The sequence below is a fragment of the Gambusia affinis genome, linkage group LG21 (genome assembly GCF_019740435.1).
Source record: "Gambusia affinis linkage group LG21, SWU_Gaff_1.0, whole genome shotgun sequence".
NCBI classification, from domain to species: Eukaryota; Metazoa; Chordata; class Actinopteri; order Cyprinodontiformes; family Poeciliidae; genus Gambusia; species Gambusia affinis.
In genome coordinates this window covers 6,881,477-6,902,206 of record NC_057888.1, presented here as the reverse complement: position 1 = coordinate 6,902,206, position 20,730 = coordinate 6,881,477, and the positions used below count along the sequence as shown (strand labels likewise).

At 40.0% G+C, this 20,730-nt stretch overlaps 1 protein-coding gene across 7 annotated transcripts; it reads right to left on the bottom strand.

Moving 5' to 3' along the window:
- Positions 1 to 28: 28 nt before the first annotated feature.
- LOC122824208 (poly(U)-binding-splicing factor PUF60-like) lies at positions 29 to 20,124 on the bottom strand. 7 transcript variants are annotated; one of them, XM_044104534.1, is made up of 12 exons: positions 19,981 to 20,124; positions 19,341 to 19,433; positions 19,035 to 19,130; positions 12,754 to 12,843; positions 12,193 to 12,243; positions 10,960 to 11,121; positions 9,936 to 10,028; positions 6,250 to 6,463; positions 5,913 to 6,145; positions 5,430 to 5,544; positions 808 to 1,055; positions 29 to 724 (listed from the first exon to the last, which is right to left on the bottom strand). In XM_044104534.1, the coding sequence occupies exons 3-12, from the start codon at positions 19,110 to 19,112 to the stop codon at positions 425 to 427; spliced, it is 1,584 nt and encodes a 527-aa protein (XP_043960469.1). In that variant the 5' UTR covers positions 19,113 to 19,130; positions 19,341 to 19,433; positions 19,981 to 20,124; the 3' UTR covers positions 29 to 424. The 7 variants fall into 7 exon arrangements, with proteins under 7 accessions (XP_043960469.1, XP_043960461.1, XP_043960462.1 ...); XM_044104526.1 differs by lacking the exon at positions 19,341 to 19,433 and having other exon boundaries at positions 19,981 to 20,046; XM_044104527.1 differs by lacking the exon at positions 19,341 to 19,433 and having other exon boundaries at positions 5,430 to 5,541; positions 19,981 to 20,046.
- Positions 20,125 to 20,730: the final 606 nt, after the last annotated feature.

The following is a 20,730-nucleotide window of genomic DNA, read 5'->3' as shown; positions in this document are numbered from 1 at the left end:
CCTTTCAAAAAAATTCCCAGACAAACTGTTTGTGGACAAACAATAACCTTTAATTGTAGAAAGGAAAAAAATAAGTGTTTACATGTCCTGACAATTTCATAACAGAAAAAGGAGCTAAGCAGGAAAAAAAATATTATGTCATACAAGATCAGATTACAAAACTTTGAAACTTGCACCATAAAAGGGAGCCTTCTCAAATCACAAAGCAGAAAAAAATCTGACAAGTATTTTATTGAATTTCCCCCCAATGGAACTTTTTCATATTAATAACAGCAATTTTTTAAAAAAGGAGGGGGAAAAAAAGACAATAAAAACATAATTACAGTTTTCAGAAGCCCGCACCTTTTAGCTGCAGTGAGGATGGCTGAAATGACTTTTGGTGACAGGTAATTGATACGGGTGCTGGTAAGCCATTTATAACATGTTACGCAGAAAGGTCACTGCTGTTAAAACGGTCTTGGTCATACACTTCTGCAACAACTTTGCGGCCTCCGAACCAGCGGTCGTTCAGGGCTTGGATAGCTTTGTTCATCTCGGAGGCAGCGGAAAACTCTACAAAGATTTTGACTATGATGTCTGCATCTTCCTCCTCTCCTTGCTTCTCCTGGTAGATGATGACTCTGTTGACGGTGCCAAACTTCCCGCACTCCTCCGTCACCTCGCCCTCCAGGTCGTCGTCGATGTCTTCTGGTCCAACCATGTTTCGAAGCACCATCACCGTGGACTGAAGTGGGACAAGAAGGTTCGGTTAGCACAGAATGATTTCCATTCAGGAGACACGACTGGTAAATCGGAAGCATGGGTCACCTCGGATTTTCTGAGCAACTTCTGCATCACCATGTGCCTGGCACTGCTCCCCGAGATGCTCATGTGCTCCTGGTCACTTAGCATCTCCTGGCCTGTGCCATCCTGAAGAGTCTCCTCTTTCTCCTCCTTCTTCTCCTGTTGGTTCGAGCCGCCGGCTTGGTTAGACAGCACAGGCGGTGATGCGAGCACCGGGTTCACTAGACCAACTTGGGGAATCACGGGTATGGGAGGACGAACTGGAGTCACACCTTTACAACGAAGGCACACAGACTGCAGCTCAAGAACATTAAAGTAGCTTAAACAACAGAAATCTGACGCAGAGTAAAAAAAAATAAAGAAGGAACTTGCTTAAGGCAGGGGTGTCAAGCTCATTCATTTTGGGTCACATCAAGATCTAGAATGTGTTTAAAGGGCCGGTTGTGGCAGAATGTCTTGATTGACAAATTATGGTTGTAAAATACCATTTAGCTTCTCTATTAGGAGTTTTAAGTATTGTAACTTACCGTCTGATTTTAAGACCATAACTGACTTTAAAATATTAATTTCAAGGTTAAAGAATTTACTAAAGATCAATCAGAATTGCACTCAATTCTTTTTATTCAGCAGTTATAAATATGTTGTTTTATGTTATATTTACTGTTGATCTTAACTTTTCATTTTAATCAACTGTTAAACGTCCTTCTTGTGATGAGTGTCACGAATTATCTATGGCTATAAATACTGATGAGGCATTATGTCGTCTTGTATTTGTCCCCATCAAATAAAGCTAAACAACAAAACTACATATTAACAAACTGTTAAAGTATGAATAATTAGCCATCTCTGCATTTGAAATTAAATAAACATATTTTGACTTTAATCTAATTTGGCAGAATACAGATAAAACTGCTGTAATTTGATTGATAAAATAATATTTAAGCACACAAATAATATTTCAGGTTCTATTTCTAGTCTAGAGAGCCAGATAAAATCTTCTGGCGCACTGGGTTTGGCCTGCAGGCCTGGAATTTGACACATGCTTTTAAAGAAAATTAAAGGGTAGGCCATAAGTTTCCATACATAAGAGAAAGTAAAATGTATATTTCAGATACCCAAGAAGATGCGTTTGACAAAAGAGCGAAGAATTGAAATTATACTAATAGTTGGATTGGGAAGCAGTCGCATGGTTGTACGAAGCTTTAACAGAACGAGCATCACACACATGACACAATGGCAAAACTTATTTGCACATTTCAGAAAACTGTGTAATCGCTGCACATCTTTGACCACTTTGTGGTTGATCTGCAACATTTCCAGAGTCCCACAAAAATAAAAACGTTTGTCCAAAAATAAATTGCTTATTTTTTCTATGTGTAAAAACTTATGGCCCACCGTGTAAATAAATAGCACACAATGATTGAAGTTATGATACAATGAAGTTTAACTATACCTCCTGGGTTCTTGGACATTTGTTGTTTTACATAAATCTAGAAGGATTTATATAAATCCTTCTAGATTTCCATAACTTTGAATGTGTAGATGCATATAGAATAAGTTATCAGGTTGGGGAGTTTCCAGTGAAATCTTTATCCTATGATTTACATCTCTTTTTTGTGATACTGATACCCATTTCAGAATGCATTTTGTGGATTCTCTACAACTGCAACTCAATTTCAATAATTTTTTTTTCAATTTACTTGAGCTGACATTTTTTTTTTTAATTAGGCGAAAATGCCTTTAAAGGTACTAAACATATACAAATATGCATATAGGAAAATGGGAAAAAAAAAAATCAAAATGTATATAGCTGTTAGGCTCAGGTAACCCATAAAATCCAAATCTGAATATGTGTGAAAAATGCATAGTGGGGAAAAAAAAGAAAAGAAAAAAAAAGAAAAGAAAGGAAAACATTTTGTGGCGTTTCTCCTGGAAAAAAAGAAGACAATTGTTACAAGTGGTACATACAAGTTTAAAATCTTTGAGCATGTATGTATATTTACGATATATGGAGAGGAGCAATGTGAATAATAGTATTTACAAACAAATTGTTGGAGAAAGTTGAAAGCCAGGTAGGCCACCGAAATTCCTGTGTAAAAGAAGCTTCTTAAAGTGCACTCCCCAAGCACATTAATGGAAAGTTTAGTAGAAGGAAAAAATATGTGTTCCAGAAAAAGGAATCAATCGAAGGATTCAATGTGCAACCATACATCTTGTGCTGTCAGACATTTCAAGTTGAAGTACCTACTTTAATACATGCATTAACCAGATCATGTACAAACCAATAATTTTGCTTAAATCATTTTAATAAATAAAAAGCAGCTTCATTATGATGTAAAATATCCTTTAGGGATTCCCTCTGCTTTTGCTCTCTGCCCATACTTACATGTTTTACATCATAAAAGAAATTTTAACAAATGAAGAAAACCCAACTACATAAAGAAGACTTTTTAAGATGGTTTATTTTTGGGGGAAAAGTTAAACCCAATTGATCCTTTGTGAAATACTGGGAATGAGTCTAACATTGTGTAGAGGAACTTTAGCTCACTCTGCAGAATCACCTAGGTTCAACTACAATACATGTGTTATTAATGAGACATTCAGTGGTAAACTTGCTTCAGGTTGTGTTTCTTCAGGTAAACTTGAGCTTCACAAACTGATGGTTGGATAATTTTCTGATGGACAGCAGAATTAAGATTTGATCAGTTAAATAAGGCAAATTAGCCCCAGACCGCAGCAGTATTACCACTATGGTCTGACTTGTCATATGATCTTTTTCTGAAATCCTGTGTTCTAACAGGACACACACATTCCAAATACTTCGACTTATGTCTGTACAGTTCATAAAATGTGTTCCCAAATGTTTTGATTATGAAGGGTTTTAGGGAAATGGTGAGATGTGCCTCTGTGATATTTGTTGTCAGCAGTAGTTTTGACCTTGGAGCAAAACTACAAAAAGAAGAAATCTGTATAGGGGAGAAATCCATTTTTATTATACAGTGGACCCCGGCCTAAATTTAGTCTATGTCAAATCTGTGCATCTGTGTTATGTCATATCTAGCTAGGTCTGAGTTATATTTACCTGGAGGGCCAGTCTCTTTTACTGTCGAACCAGGAACAGTGACCTTAATTGAGGCCTGCAGTGGTTTTTGTTCAGTCCTTTTCTGTTTGACTTCATGGCTTTGATGGACTCTTGTGAGTAATTTTGGTAAACATGTCTTCTCAATTTCACAGTAATACCTTGGTAAACATGTCTTCTCTATTTCACAGCAATGCCTTTTTCTGTGGTTCGTGAAGCCTTGTAAATATCTTTGTAAGATGTAAATGACTTCATTTTTCATGTATTCCTGAATTTCTTAGGTGACTGATGGCCTGATGTGTTGCTTTAAAGATATTTTTAGTCTATTTCAGGGGTTTTCAAAGTATGAAAGGGTGAGCCCCCCTCCAAGGAGCACAATGCCTGCTGTCCCTCCATTGTTTACATTTATGTCGCATAGAGACGTCGGTCACTCGACAAGACGCGTCGAGGAAATATGATTAAATAACAAAAGAAGATAGTAACGCACAGTAACGCAAAAATGATTTTGATAAGTAACTGTAGTCTGTCTACTGGTTTTGAAATAGCAACGCGTTAGATTACTCGTTACTGAAAAAGTGGTCCGATGTCAGTAACGTTACTGACATCACTGGCCAAAACATCCTCTAAGGGGGGAAACATTTCCACTGATCCCCACTCCACACGCGCACCCCACAGTACCAACTTTTTCCTAAATCCACAGAGTTGATCGTGTGCGTAAAAGACGTTTCTCTCACATCAGTAGACGGCAAGCAGATAGCTTTTCCGGTTTATTTTTTCCCTCGCACCACGCCTCCCCTAAAGTGCTCTGGCGCCCCCCAGGGGAGGCGCGCCTCACACTTTGAAAACCGCCGGTCTATTTCCTTTTGTCAGACAAGTTCGGTTTAGATGATTTTATTTTTATTGTGCAGGTGGATTGTGAAACTGAACCACAAAAGGAGATGGGAACTCGCTGATTTGCATAGCTATTTCCAATAAATGAAATCATAATTTCAGAACTGCTTTTAAAAATTTCCTCAGGTTGTCTTTGATATTAACATTTATTTGACAAGTGAACACTTTCGACAAAAAAACAAAGAAGAAATCTGTATGGGGAGAAATACATTTATATTATACAGTGGACCCCACCTAATCAGGTATTTTTTTGTAAAACCAAAATCCGCTTGTTTACAGATGTTTTTCATAGAGAATAGAAGCTGAAATTCCAGGGTGTGATGAAACTTGACACGAAATTGGTTGGCGTTCGCAAAACAACCAATCCAAGAGCACCATTTCCTTGGCTCTGATTGGTTGTACCCCCAAGAGCAGACAAAAAGACTGTAGCTATTGGCTTCTGCAGGACTGCGATTTCTACTGTACGTATTGATGCATATTAAGGTACATTTGTCGTTTAAACTATTAAAATAGGTACTTACAAGCACTAAGGAGCCCCAGGTATTCAGCTACAAGGGGGTCCACTGTACTGTAATTATTTCCTCCCCTCATGTCAACATACTGTCAAAAATACTGTTCGGAGGAGAAACAACCCTGCTCGCCACACCCACAAAGACAGATTCACATCAGTCCATACCTGTGATAACACCTGGTGCCTGTGCAGCCATAACAGCCTGAGGTAATCCTATCTGCTGTCCAAGAAGCTGTGGTGCTGCCAACGCCCCCAAAACTGATGCGCCAGCTACCGCCTCCTTAAGAAAGGGGGGGGGCCCAACACATTAGGTACGGGAAACACACAGAAAACAGCACAAGGCAACACAGTGAACAATCACACCGCATAGCAAAGAGAGAGAGCCTCGTCTCCATCAGGGTCAAAATGTTGGTGGCAAACAGTTCGTTTTAGTGAGTTAAGAAGGATCACAGGTGAAATAATCACGGATTGATGCCATTTAACTGATGGACACGCTTAAAAAAAAATTTAAGCGTTTAACTTAACTGAAGCAGGCTTACATTCAGTCTTGCTAAACTAACACTATTCTGGTAACTTCCGATTTCTTCTGACCCAGAAATCTGTGCATCTGTTCTATGTCATATCTAGCTAGATCTGAGTTATATTTACCTGGAGGGCCATTAAATCCCTTTGGAAGGGATTTATACTTGCCTGGGCCGTTATCTTAGCCGTAGCTGCCGCTGCAGCTACAGCCGCAGCAGGTGGCAGCCCACCCGGGGTCGTGGGGGTCAATAGCGGCATCGGTGGAGTCACTGCTTTGCCAACTCGCAAGTACTGACCACCCAGGTCAAAAAGATTCATAGAGGACACCGCATCCAGGGCTGACTGAGGCTTTTCATACTCTGTTGGATGAATTTCAAAGTAACATGGGAAGAAAACAGCAAAAAGTCAGCAGCAGGGTATCAGCAACTCAGGAGCATGAGAGAATGAGCACCTCCTAGCTCACCAATGAAGCCAAAGCCCCTGTGTCGCCCTGATGTGGGGTCTCTAGCTAACGTGCACGATTTAATCCTTCCGAAGGCCTCAAACACGCTCTTGATGTCGTCGTCCGACAGGTCCGGGTGGACAGACGCTACGTAGATCCGGTTGTAGGCACGTGCCTCCTCTGCCAGCTGGTCGATGATGGGTTGCGCCTGACCGATGTTACTTGGCCGCCCAACCTATTGCACAGATTAAATCGACAGGGCCTCTAAACGGGGGGGTCTTTATGGTACCGATGGAAAACGCACTATGGGAAGAGTCTATGGGGCACTTCAGTGAAAAGGTTTATTTCGGTAACTCCACTCAGCGGCGAGATTACATACAATAATATTTTATAGTGTTTACTGGTCCTAATTTTCTAAAAAAATCAAAATAAAAAAAAAATCTAGTGGAAGGAGACACTCAAAGCAATTTTCTATTGTCAACACATTTCCATCCAGGAGGAATGAATGCTGCAAGTCAATAACTGGGTTTGCTGGGTTACCTCAGATAAAAACTTTTTAAACTACTTTGAATAATTACGGTTATTGTAATGTTTGATAACTAGGATCAAATGGAATGTATGTATGATTTTTTTGTTAAAGTTTCTTGAGATATTTGTTGTGAATAGGTGCCATTTAAATAAAATTACAATGAATTGAAGTGTGGTAGAAAAGCTGCATAAGAGTTGTATCCTCAAAATGGATTACAGAGAAAAATGTCAGAGGAACTATATGTGTGTCAAGGAGAATAAAATATGTTTTCTTTTCAGATGAAAATCAAATTTGTGTTTTATCTCAAAAACAATCTCCTGGAGTCTGGACGAAGAGAAGAGACGCGTAGAATCCATGTTTCCAGTCAGTGATGAGTTCAGGAGCCATGTCATCTGCTGGTGTTGGTTTATAGTGTTTCATCAAGTTCAGTATCAACTCAGCCATAAAGTACGGTAAAATAAAAATCCTACACAGGTTTATCACCTCTGTGAGTATTGAGTGTAGATGCTGTATAGTACATGAGTGCTTCTGCATCTCAAGAAATTATAGGTCCTGTGCAATGTTCTACTTTTTCAAATTTCACGCCATAATTGTTAAATTCTACAGGAATAAACAATTTAAAATATCACTGTGTGTAATGAAGTTACCGAAACAAACTTACTGAAGTTTATCAGAATGCGACTGAGGTTTTATAATTTCCTGCATTGCATCTGGAAGGTATTCACACCACTTCATTCCTACACGTTAAATCAGCTCCATTTGAGGTAAATTCAGTTGACTGGACTTGATTTACATTTATCTCTGTAAGGTCCCACAGTTGACAGCGTAGGTCAGAGGTCAAACACCAAGCTTGAATTCAAGGGATTTGTCTGCAAGATTGAGGTTTAAATCTTGAGAAGGATCAAGAAACATTTCTGCTGGCTGAAAGGTCACAATGAGCGTAGCCTCCATTGTTGGTTAATGGAAGAAGAACCAAGAAAGCAATGGTCATTCTCAGAGATACAGATAGTGGAGAAACTTGCAGAAAGACAACTATCTCTGCTTCAGTCCATCAATCAGGCCAGGAGAAACAAGATCCTGTAGTCTGATGAAACAAAGAATGAAGTCTTTGGTGTGAAGGCCAGGCGTCATGTTTGGAGGAGACCACGCATGGCTCATCAAGCAGGGTGGTGGCAGCAACATGATGCTGCTGGCACACTGGTCAAAATAAAGGAAAAGATGAATACAGTGGTGTACAGAGACATCCTGGGTCAAAACCTGTTTTAGAACATCTTGACATCAGATTGAGGATATAGTTCATTCTTCAGCATACTCAAACCTGGTGCTGGTTTCCCAAAGCTCATGGCCAAGATCTGAAAGGCTTCAGAACCCATCTGTGAGAAAGAGTCCAGACTTAAATCTGAGTGAATATCTCCAGAAAGATCGAAGAAAGGCTACACAGATGTGTTCCATCCAACCTGATGGAGGAGTTTGAGAAGAGCAGAAGAGAAGTATGGAAGAAACTGCCTAAAGATCTGACCTTGTGGCATCATTTTCAAAGAGTATAATGCATAGGCTGTGCATACTTATTTCAATAAATTTTTAAGAAATGTCTAACTGTATTCCACATTGTCATAAAAAGGTATTAGTGCGTAGAATCGTGAGGAAAGAGATTAATACAACTTGGAATAAGGCTGTAACGTAAAATGTGAAAAAAGTAAAGGGTTGTGAATACTTTCCGGATGAACCGTATGTTGGGAGCTGAAAATTTAATTTAACACTAAAAGGAACGGAGTTTGGCTGCAAGACGCAACGCGATCTCAGCGGTACGACGCTTTCAGAAAAAATTCGAGACGAGTCTAAATGGCATCTGTACAACAGATGAGGCGGCCAATTAACACCACCCAGGCGCAGTCCATCATCAGCACAACTTGGTAGCAGAGAGATTTCACGCACCGCTGGGCATCTCACTGAAAATCCTCACTTAAACAAGCTACCAGGACATCTTGGAAGAGCAACACACACAGACACACACAAACTTCATACTACATACATACGGCACGCACCTGTGAATAAACACAGAGACATCAAACATGGAGAGGAGTTAGTTTGTTTTCAAATGTAACACATTTTTGTATAACTGCAAGAAAAGTACATGGTTACTACAAATATCCATCAATGTAATCATTAAGGCCTTTTCCAAACTCATTTGAGGAGAAAACATTCACCCTGGTGGGTTTTATTATCTGAATTTTCCACAAATAATCAAACAAACCAATGGGATCATTAATTTCAGAGCTAATGGTGTTACAAATGGGTATTTCAGACCTTTTCTAGTATCTGGTTCAGGGCTGCAGCTAACAATTCATTTATTCTGGAGATTAATTGCGTAATTGGATTCAATTGGCACAGTCTGCTTTTTTTTTTTTTTACTGCTTTAGCTTATGTTATGCAATACAAAAGATACAAAACAAATGCAAATAGCTGATCAAATTCTTCTTCTAAAAAAAATAAAATAAACATTTTATTGCTAAAAATGAAATGACAGCTTTCCTATAGTGAATGCTTGATCATTTCTAGCAAAAGATGCATATATATTGTATTTAGTTTCAGCTTAATTACTGCTCTTACAATGTTCTTTCAGAAAATGTCATGTTTTACAGTCTATGAACTGCAGTTAACACTTATTTGATTACTAAATTAGTTGATCAATAATCAATAAATCATTTCACCCTTATGTAACACCTTCACTTGTTTGAGAGAAGCTTGGTTAATTCTGCTTCACAATGATAGAGTCCATGTCAGTAGATTAAAAATGATGTTATAGGATTAGCCGATTTAAGCCAGATACATCTGAGGAACTAAAAACCAGACCTAAAAGTGCCTGTAGTACTTTAATCTACATTAATCTAAAAAACTAACTGAATATGTTAAAAAAAAAAAAGCACAGAATAATATGGTAAGTCAAAGTATAGGATGTAATATAAATATAAAATCAACATTTTAAAGAAAGTACATCACTTCTGAATAATAAAACAATGAAGAAAGTCGTGGAACTTGTACTTGGCTTCACAACCATGTTATTAGTAAAAAAAACAAAAAAAAACACTCCACCTTGTTCCTTAAATAAGCGCTGAAGAATAAGACGACTGCTCTCTGAATGTCCCACTGTAGCAAAAACCGTCTCTAAACGACTCACCTTAATGTTTCGCCCTCCTAACATGACCGAGTTCATCTGTTCCAGAGCCAGCTGAGCAGCTTCTGGCACGTCATACTCCACAAAGGCGAAGCCCTGCACGCAGAAATATCATTCATGTTCATAGAAAACCCAAAATACACTTAAAATATGGCCACAATCTATAGTGTCTTGCAAAAGTATCAACACCCTCTGAGCTTTTCCAGATTTTTTGTCACATTTTGACTACAGATTTCAATGTATTTTTTGGAATCTGGGATATGTGGAAGCAGGTGCTGTAGGGGTCACTTTCTTTTTGGTCAAAGTTCATGAGACTATGGCTCAAGTTAAATGCCAACGGTCCTGGAAAAAACCTGTAGGCAGGGGAAAACTTAAGAATATGGCAGGGTTTCCAATGAAATGGACCAGTCAAAGTTCAGACATCATCTGTGACCAGACTTAAAAATCGTTATTCAATGAGCGCTGTTTTCAATTTGACAGAGTAGTGTGAGCTAAAATTTAAGTCTCTTGATGTCCAAAGATGTATCCTAAAAGACATGTACCTTTAACTGCAACAGAAGAAGGTTTTAAAAAATATAAATTGTCCCAGAGATGCTTAATAAAAATGCACTCTGGGGAGCTGTGGTAGCGCAGGGGCAAAGCATGGCCCACATATGGAAGACTTAGTCCTCGTGGCAGTAGTCGCAAGTTCGATTCCAGACTGGTGACCTTAGTCGCATGTGTTCCCTCTCTCATTACCCTCTTTTCTGTCAAACTGCTTTCAAATAAAGACCACTAGAGCCAAGAAAACCTTTAAAAAATGCTCTCATAATTAAAAATAATAAATTGCTTTTCTTTCTCTTCACAATAAATTAGCACTTTTGAATTTAAAGCTAAGGATGCTAAACATCTTCAAAGCTATGGAAAAATTAGTGCAGCTATTAGCACCTTAGCAGAAGTGTACCAACCAGCACCCTCAAACGTTTCTGGTTGCTTTGTGACAAAATGCGGAAAAGTTTAAGGAGGGTGAATGTTAAACGACACAAACCTTATGCTTCATTGTAACCGAATCCCAAGACATGTCAATGCTCTTGATTGGACCGAAGGGGGCAAAGGCTTGTCTGATGGTGTCCTCCCCAAGCTCATAGTATATGGAGCCCACGTACACCCGACACATGATCGCTAGCGCACGTTGCCGCTGAGCTGCCACCTGCCAGTCGGGGGAAAACAACACACAATAAGCATTAGAGAGTAAAAGAAAGGAATATAAGCATCAACACACACATAAATAAAAAATATATATATTTAAATATGCCTGCTCTATTGGGCATGTTTTCCCAAAAATAGTCAGAAGGCCAATTCTCAGTATTGGGAGGCCTGAACACATATATAGAGAGTATTAAAGGGGGAACAACAGGGTAAGTCTTTTTTGTCTGACACACATGTCACCTGAAATGACTCAAATTTGGCCTATCTTCTGTTAGTGTTCAGTTACTTACTGACATATGGAGGTAAAAAAACACACAGAAGTGATCGACATGCACAGCCCTCACAAATATTTGGCTTCGGTAACTGACCTGGACTCCAGGGATGCAAAGTAAGGTAACAAAAAAGTAACTGTGGCGTTCAAAAGAAATCCAAACAAAAGTCTTGGAATTTTCTTCTCGAGTCTAACTTGAGGGGGATGCTTTAATCATCAGGTCTTTGTGTTTTACTGATGACTTTAGTCTGCTTCTTAAACTCATCGTGTTACCAGAGGAGGTTTAACTTTGCTAAGCTACAGCATAACGAGAAGATGACTTGTTTGTTCACCGAGAAAAAGCTTCACATTGAGATGGCAAAAAGAAAAAATAAAAGATCCCTGACACAGAAGTTCTCTCATTTTGGTCCATAAAGGGATTGCTATCCCTCTTTTGTCTCCTGCCAGCTGCTGTTTTCAAAACAAGAAATGCATATTTTTCAAAGAGACGTGCCTTTTCTCCCTTTAGAAACTCTTCGGTGAATTAAAAAGCATGTTTACGGATACGTATTTGATTACAAAAAAGTGCGAAAGCAAACTTAAAAAAACAGAAAAAAGCAAATGAGGGCTTCCACATCTCAAACGCTGCAGACATGGTTGCAATGACAGACGCTGCAGAAAGCAATGTTTCCTTATAAAATATGCATTCTTCAGTCAGATTAAAAAGGCAGGGATTGTTGCCAACGCAACCAGTAAAAGAAGGGTAACAGTCCTTTTCCACTGGAAATGCGGACAAGAAAAAAAATTTAATGATCTATTGACCGATTGTAAAGGTGAGAGAGGATCTCCAAAGCCCATTGTCACTGCTGCCATCTGAAAGACAGTAAAGATGAAAAAAGTGCTGAAAAGTCGGTTAGATACCCCTTTAGCTTTTGCTTTTTTCAAGAAAGGTCATTGCTCTGCTAGACAGATAAAAGCGATTAAGCTAACACGATATGCAGACCCTCCCTCTAAACAGCAAAACATTCAGAGGATCTACCTCCCATGCCTGATTTACAAATTCACCACACAGCAGTTCAGGTAAAGCACGGCCCTCTTTTAAAAGTGCAAAGCATTCAACATGATAACCAAAGCCTTCAGGACGATCATCTCCATCTGAAAAAAAAGCAGAGGCAGATGGTCGACACATGTGTTGGTTCTCACAGCACGAGGGAGAGACAGGGGGTGAGCAGGACTTCCAGGACAACTGACCCTAACCCGAGAGGCTGGAGTTACTAATGCATGGACAGGTTAAGATAATCCGTCATGAATCAAGGCTCACTGTCGTTACGCCACATTACCGCGTCTGTTCTGGAGAAGAACCGAAAGCTTTTAACATCTCACCTGCAGATTGGTGAGCTGCTGCTGCTGATGTGCAATGGTCTGCTTCACCAACACACTCTTAATGCTTTGTTCCATGGCATACTTCTTCGCCTGGAGGAGGAAAGAGACAGTGTTATTACGCCTTCATCAGTGACCAAACATGCAGAATAGAATCATCACACGGAGAAGATAAATACACTAAATATATGGCTAAAAAAGTGTTTAATATGAGTCAAACTCACTAATTTTCTGTAAAATGTAACATTACTCTGGCTTTGGAATAACTTTTGGTGCTGGTTTCACCAATGCACCCAAATTTTCAACAGCATTGCATTTTAACCTTGTAGTTTTACATACTACTAAAAAAAATTCTCTCCTCAGCTGCCACCTTATCATGGTGGAGGGGTTTGAGTGCCCCAATGATCCTAGGAGCTATGCTGTCTGGGGTTTTATGCCCCTGGTAGGGTCACCCAAGGAAGACAGGTCCTAGGTGAGGGACCAGACAAATCGCAGCCTGAAGACTCCGATGATGAGAAACAACTTTGGACTTTATGTTCCCTCGCCCGGATGCAGGTCACTAGGGCCCCACTCTGGAGCCAGGCCTGGTGGGGGGGCACGAAGGAGAGCGCCTGGTGGCCGGGCTTTTACCCATGGAGCCTGGCCGGGCCCAGCCCGAAGAGGAAAAATGGGTCCCCCATCCCATGGGGGGCCCATGGGACCCATGTTTCTAAAGGGGTTGGGTGCAATGTGAGATGGGTGGAGGTCGAGAGAAGGGGCTCTGGCGGTCCGATCCTCGGTTGCAGAAGCTGGCTCTTGGGACATGGAATGTCACCTCTCTGGTGGGGAAGGAGCCGGAGCTAGTGTGTGAGGTCGAGAGGTTCCGGCTAGAAATAGTCGGTCTCACCTCAATGTATGGCTCTGGTTCTGGAACCAGTCTCCTTGAGAGGGGCTGGACATACTTCCACTCTGGAGTTGCCCACGGTGAGAGGCGTTGGGCAGGAGTGGGCATTCTTGTTGCTCCCCATCTCGGCGTTTATACGTTGGGGTTTACCCAGATGAACGAGAGGGTAGCCTCCCTCCGCCTACGGGAGGGGGGACTGGTCCTGACTGTCGTTTGTGCTTACAGGCCGAACAACAGTTCAGATTACCCACCCTTCTTGGAGTCCTTAGAGGGGGTACTAGAGAGCCCCCCTCTGGGGGACTCCCTTGTTCTGCTGGGGGACTTCAACGCTCAAGTGGGCAATAACAGTGAGACCTGGAAGGGCGTGGTTGGGAGGAACGGCCCTCCCGATCTGAACTCGAGCAGTATTCTGTTGTTGGACTTCTATGCTTGTCACGGATTGTCCATAACGAACACCATATTCAGACAAAAGGGTGTCCATATGTGCACTTGGCACCAGGACACCCTAGGCCGCAGTTCGATGATCCACTGTCATCGTTTCATCGGAGCTACAGCCGTATGTCTTGGACACTCAGATGAAGAGAGGTGCGGGGACATGGAGTCTGAGTGGATCATGTTCCGTGCCTCCATTGTCGAGGCGGCTCATCTGAACTGTGACCATCCAAGGTTGTCGGTGCCTGTCGTGGCGGCAACTCTCAAACCCTTTGGTGGACACCTACAGTGAGGGGTGCTGTCAGGCTGAAGAAGGAATCCTATCGGGCCTTTTTGGCCTGTGGGACTCCGGAAGCAGCTGATGGGTACCGGTGGGCAAAGCGGCATGTGGCTCAGGTGGTTGCTGAAGCAAAAACCAAAAACCATGGGAGGAGCACAGAGAGGCCAGAAAGAAAGACTTCCGCATGGCTTCGAGGCGATTCTGGTCCACCATCCGGCGTCTCAGGAGGGGAAGGCAGTACAGCACCAACACTGTTTATAGTGGGGATGGTGTGCTCGGGACGTTGTGGGCTGGAGGGCAGAATACTTTGAAGACATCCTCAATCCCACCAACATGCCTTCCATTGAGGAAACTGAGCTTGGGGACAATGTTGCCGAGGTAGTCAAAAAGCTCCTCGGTGGCAGGGCCCCGGGGGTGGATGAGATTCACCCGGAGTTCCTTAAGGCTCTGGATGTTGTAGGGTTGTGTTGGCTCTGTAATATAGGATGGACATCAGGGTCAGTTCCCCTGGATTCGCAGACTGGGGTGGTGGTCTACTTGTTCAAAAAGTGGGACCGGAGGGTGTGCTCCAATTATAGGGGATTCACACTCTTAAGCCTCCCTGGCAAAGTCTATTCAGGGATCCTGGAGAGGAGGGTCCCTCGGATAGGCGAACCTCAGATTCAGGAAGAGCAGTGTGGTTTTCGTCCTGGAACGCTGGATCAACTCTACACCCTCAGCGGGGTCCTGGAAGGTGCATGGGAGTTCGTCCAACCAGTCTACATGTGTTTTGTGGACTTGGAGAAGGCGTTTGACCGTGTCCCTTGGCACACATATGGACTGGTGTAATAGTCAACGTAAATAATATTGTTTTGTGTTTTTTTGTGTAATTTATTTGTTGTATTCTTGGGGTTAGATCAGAAAGATCTTATCATTTTGGTTATAAAAATAGGGAGCACATTATTCACCAGTCACAGTTTGATATAGTTCCCAATAGGGGTCAGTATTGCTCCACCAGTAATAAACATGACCGTTGCGTGAAGGTACTACTTGCCAAGACATGTGCATAACCGCTGTGCAACGATACTTCCAATTGAGTTATTTCGTATTGCAGGCAAGTTGGTGATGCTAATAATGTATTCTGTTATGTTATTGGGTTCTGTGAAGTATCAATTACCACATCGAGTTCCGCATTAGTATTGTTTCCGTAGTAATTTACTTTTACTTAATGAACTGCCACCACTGTTACCGTATTCAGAGGGCTAACAGCGATAGCCGTTGCTAAGACGGATGTGTATAACTGCTGTGTGGCGATACTTCGAAATGAGTTATTTTGCATTGCAGGTAAGCTGTTGATGTTAATAATATATTCTATGTTATTGGGTTCTGTTAAAGAGCCATGGTTCATGTTTGGCAAATTACTGAATACAAGGCTGCAAAGTGAGACGGCACACTGAGTTATCAGTGAGGAGCTATGATGTTTGTTAGGTGTGGAAATATCAGTTTTATTTATTTTTTTAGGGCAAACTGTTGCACTGATGTAGAGTTGTTCAAGAAGATCAAAGCTTGATTTTTAGACTTTTTATTTGTTGGTGAAACTACTGTATTGACTTTAAAACAGCTGAGTGCTATTTTACTATGTTTCTTACTCAAGACTTTAGAAAGAGGCAGTAAATAAAATATATTAAAATCTGGCACCAAGAATGTGTGTGCAACCAGAGTATTTAGCTTGCTAGTTGTGAGGCAAATTATAAAGTAAGTGTACAGTCCTAATTACAGACTGATGCTTGATTAAAGACTGAAGCCATTTTGTTCAAAAGCAAATGGAAAAAGTTGCTTTTGGGGACAGTGTGCCACTTTGACATAATAAAATTCATATGTATGACATATACTGCAGTTAATTAATTACCAGGTTATTTTGAAAAAGTAACATGATTATTCAATGAAAAATCTTTCCAGTTAGTGTGCATCTGTTTTCCCGCCATTATTTACATTTGTGTCGCTTGTGTTACACAAAAGAGGAAAGCAACAATGTTTTTACTAAATAAAACGAAAACTGTATTGTAACACGAAGTAACTTTAAACTGATTATTGGATTTTAAATATTAATGCATTAGATTTCTCGTTTCTGAAACAAGGGGGTCAGATTAGAGTAATGCGTTAGCGAGTAATGCGTTAGCGAGTAATGCGTTAGCGAGTAATGCGTTAGCGAGTAATGCGTTAGCGAGTAATGCGTTAGCGAGTAATGCGTTAGCGAGTAATGCGTTAGCGAGTAATGCGTTAGCTAGTAATGCGTTGTGTGTTTTGCATCCACTGAAAACAAGAATGTTGACAAATAAAGTGGACAATATGCTGGCAATTTAGTGACATTTCCACAGTTGTGGTCTTTCCTGGTCTTGAAATAAAATCCAGACACACATACATCACAGAAAAAAGAACAGTATTTTTTTGCTTTTATTTGCAAATTCCATGACTTTCAATGACCTAAAATAAAATCCGATGATTTTTCATGACCGGTTCGAACCCTGCAGTTTTATCAGAACAACCAGTTACACCAGAACAACCAACTACATCAGAACAACCAGTTACAGCAAAGTAATCAGTTACACCAAAGCGACCAATTTCACCAGAACAATCAGCAACCAGAACAGAGTTGGGTATCTAGACCCTGCAAAGACAGAGACACAAACATGTCTGAACTGCTTAAGATTCAAGAAGTGTGTGTGGAGCATCAGAATACATTGTTAGGAAAACTCTGCCCACCGTTTGACCAACTTTTCGGACAGTTGATGTTTGATATTGGCTCTCCTGGTACTGAGGGTTTTTCTCCTCCTTCAGGGCTTCCTCCTTTTTGTCTTCCTTCTTCTGCTCCTCTTCCTTCCTCTCCTTCTCGTCCTCAGAGATCTCAACTTCTTCATTTGAGCCATAGAGCGTGAAGAACTCCATCAGGGTTTTACCATATTCCTTCAACCACTTCAATGTCTCTTGAGAATTTTCCAGCTTGCTTACCAGTACTTGCTTAAGCAGTGTTCTCTGACTTCAAAGCTAGGATGTGTTGGCTTAGCTCCTTTTTTTGTTCAACCTCTTTATCAAACCGGCTTCGGACTTTGTCAGATTTTTTTAAAGAGAAACTTCATGTCCATGGATTGCTTCTTTATGGACGCCTGTGTCCTTATCAGAGTTGCTCAGAGGTCCTGATATCTGTCTTTCAGGTACAATCTTATTATTTCCATTCCACTCTACTGCTCAAATCCTGGTTATTTAACTCTATTCTCTCATTTTCTAGACCAAAACGTGAGCTGTGTTTTGAGAACATCGTTTTCACTGATGATCATCTCATATTCTGATTCAAGGTCTTGGACGTGGAATCTTTTCAATCTTCGGAGCGTTCAATTCCACTCTGAAGATTTCCCACCATCTCCTCGAGTTCCTTGTTTTCCTTTTCGAGTCAAAAGCATATCTTAAAATGGTCTTTTTTTTCTCAAAAGGCAAGAATGAGATAAACACTTGAAATAATTGCTTTTACAGCTACCTTTTACTTTCAATAAATATATGTAGTTAAAAAGTAGTTCTATTCTTGCTTGAGTGCAATTTTTGAGTATTCTGCCCTCCTCTGCAGAGCAACTAGCTGAACTTTGGATCAACTGACTTCTGTTTAGGTTTTTTTTTTGTTCAAAATCATTTTTTTATATCAGAAAGTGAGTAAACACAGAGTCATGTATTCAAAAAATGATTTCATTTTTAAGGAAGACACATTTTTCCAAACCAAACGGCTAGCATCAACCACTTGTGATAACTTTCTGACCCACTCTTCTTTACAGAATTGTTTTAATTCAAGCACACTAGAAATTAAGGTTTAGGTTAGACTTTTACTAGGCCCCTTCCAAAACTTTCACACTGTAAGTTAGGATGAAAACTTACAGTGTGAAAGTAAGCTTACAACCACTGGCTGTAGTTCCATCTATAACCAGTGGTGGCACCAATGAAACCTCAGATTTTTTTCCAGTTGCACTACTGAGAAATTTGGTCATACTCTAAGCCTTGCGTTTTAAGAGCTGCAGAACACTCTTAGAAAATGTGACAATAGCAGCATACACTGGCTATTTTAGACTCTTCTAGCATTTTATATCAAATCCACACATAATTATGTCTATCCAGTCAAGTTTTACTATTTTTTTGGTTGAAATTAAAGAAAATTGTAAATAAAAATAAAATTAATCGATATGAGATTGCTACTCTGTACAGAGCAGAACAGCAAACATTTGTTTCTAAATTCATCTAAAATTTTTTGCTTGAGTCTCTGTATCAAAACAGTAACTTCTGTTTTAAATTAAGCCACATTATATCGTACATTTTTGTTTAAGATTTTGTAACTAATGGGAGACTGCTACTTTTTCCTTACCTTGCAACATCCAAGTACCAACTGTCACAATTATAACAACATGTCTTTATTCTGTTTCAAGCTTTATTTTTGTCAAGATTACCCAATTAGCCAGACAGCTGCAAAATAATTACTGCTTTGCCCTCTGTTGAAGAGGAAATCAGCTCTCCCTTTACTCATTATCACTTAGGTGAAAGAAAATGAGAAAGAAACAAAATTTACATGCATTTGCGGCCTTTTTTTATAGATAAAGAATTAATAAATGAAATGTTCGATGTGATGTAAGGTGTTCATAGTGCTGGATAACATGGACAGGAGGAGACTCTCACCCTTTGTAGTGCCTCCTGCTGCTCTGGGGTAAGAGGCGGTAGGCCAAGCTTGGAGCCTGTGCCTTGTCCATTCTCCATCGTCAGAGCTTCACCACCCTGCAATTTAAAAATGGAAAAATTAGCAAAAACTCATACCCTTATTTAACTGGCTTATTCCTAGTACATTCACACTGTAATTAAAATACCGCAACATACAACAAAATGTACATGAGATTTCACCACAGTTTTTTAATCAATAACAGAAAAAATATTGAGGACCTACACCCGGATTTAAACCAGGTGGGCCTGGATAAACTCCTTACTTACGCAACACTCTAACCGCTGGGTCCACCAGACTGAGACAGGAAAGCCCCCAAGGGGAAGAGGACTGACGGGGAAGCTTTAACAATTCAACAATTTCTATGGGGGGAGATAAAAGATGCCTTCAGACTATGATTAAAACAGGCAGTTCTCATAATCTTACAGCCTGATTTACATACAGCTTTCCCGTATTATTTGGATTTCTAACCGTGCAATTGATGCGCAGGAGCACTAAACGTGATTTTCATCCTAACGTTAGAATAGCAGATTAGCTGTAGCAGGCTACGGTTACCCTTTTATTTCGTGTAAGGAATACTGAGATACATAACTACATCATAACCCCGCTCTATAGCTCTACAGTTATCATTAAACCGAGTTTAAAGAAACAGAACAATGCATAGCAAGGCATGATTTGTATTCAGCTGTCGACGTCTTTGTTGCTAGCAGCAGACAGAACATTAGCTCATGTTAGCCATTCATTGCTGTGGCGCGTAAACCGAGCTGGTGCTTTTTGTTCCTCCAGTACAAATATAAATAAATAGGCACATGTATAATTACAAAAACGCCGCGCTTTAACTACACAATAAATAATTGTAATTAAAAAAAAACGTAACAAGTTCGCTTTTTAATCGCAAAATATATTTACCGCAGTGTTCGTAACCGCCATGAAGCACACCTTCAAGAGAGGGCCACACTCCTCAAAGCTCGCGAGAATTTCACTGCGAGATATCGCGAGAAAATACATCCACACAATACATGATGGTATTGTGTGGGTTGCCCGAGTCCGCAGAATGGGAGAATGGTATAGGTCGAGAACTGAGGTTGTATTTCATCTTCACTTAAATAAATACTGTTATTAACGCATAATTAATAAATACGTCATCAGATAAGAAAAAATACCTAATTAAATACAAAAAAAATTGTATTTTTTGTATTTAATTAGGTAAATACAAAAGGCGAATTGAAATATATCAATAGGAATTTTTTTGTCTATTTCTTTTTGTTTTATTTGTTAATCATTTATTAAGAACAGAATTTATTTAGTTTTGAATGAAGGCTCTTTATAGACTTGGGCACTTTGGACTAAGGGGTTGACTGGTTAATTAATTTGGCTTTATTCATGAGAATGAGAAGAAGGTAACTGGACCTAATTTTTCATAATCAAGCATCTCTTTAATATGCTCTGCAGTCACAACTACAGTCATTAACATTGGTCACAAGGAGAGAAATTTACAAAATATTATTACTAAAAAATAGGGATGTTCCTAGAGTAATACATCCAAGCATGATATTGGAAAGTTAGTGGAAAAATTTGCCTTATGTAACTGAAATACTCTAGAAACTAAATTGCAGGATATGTGTATGTTCTATTTTTTCTGTTAGTTTTCTGTTTGGC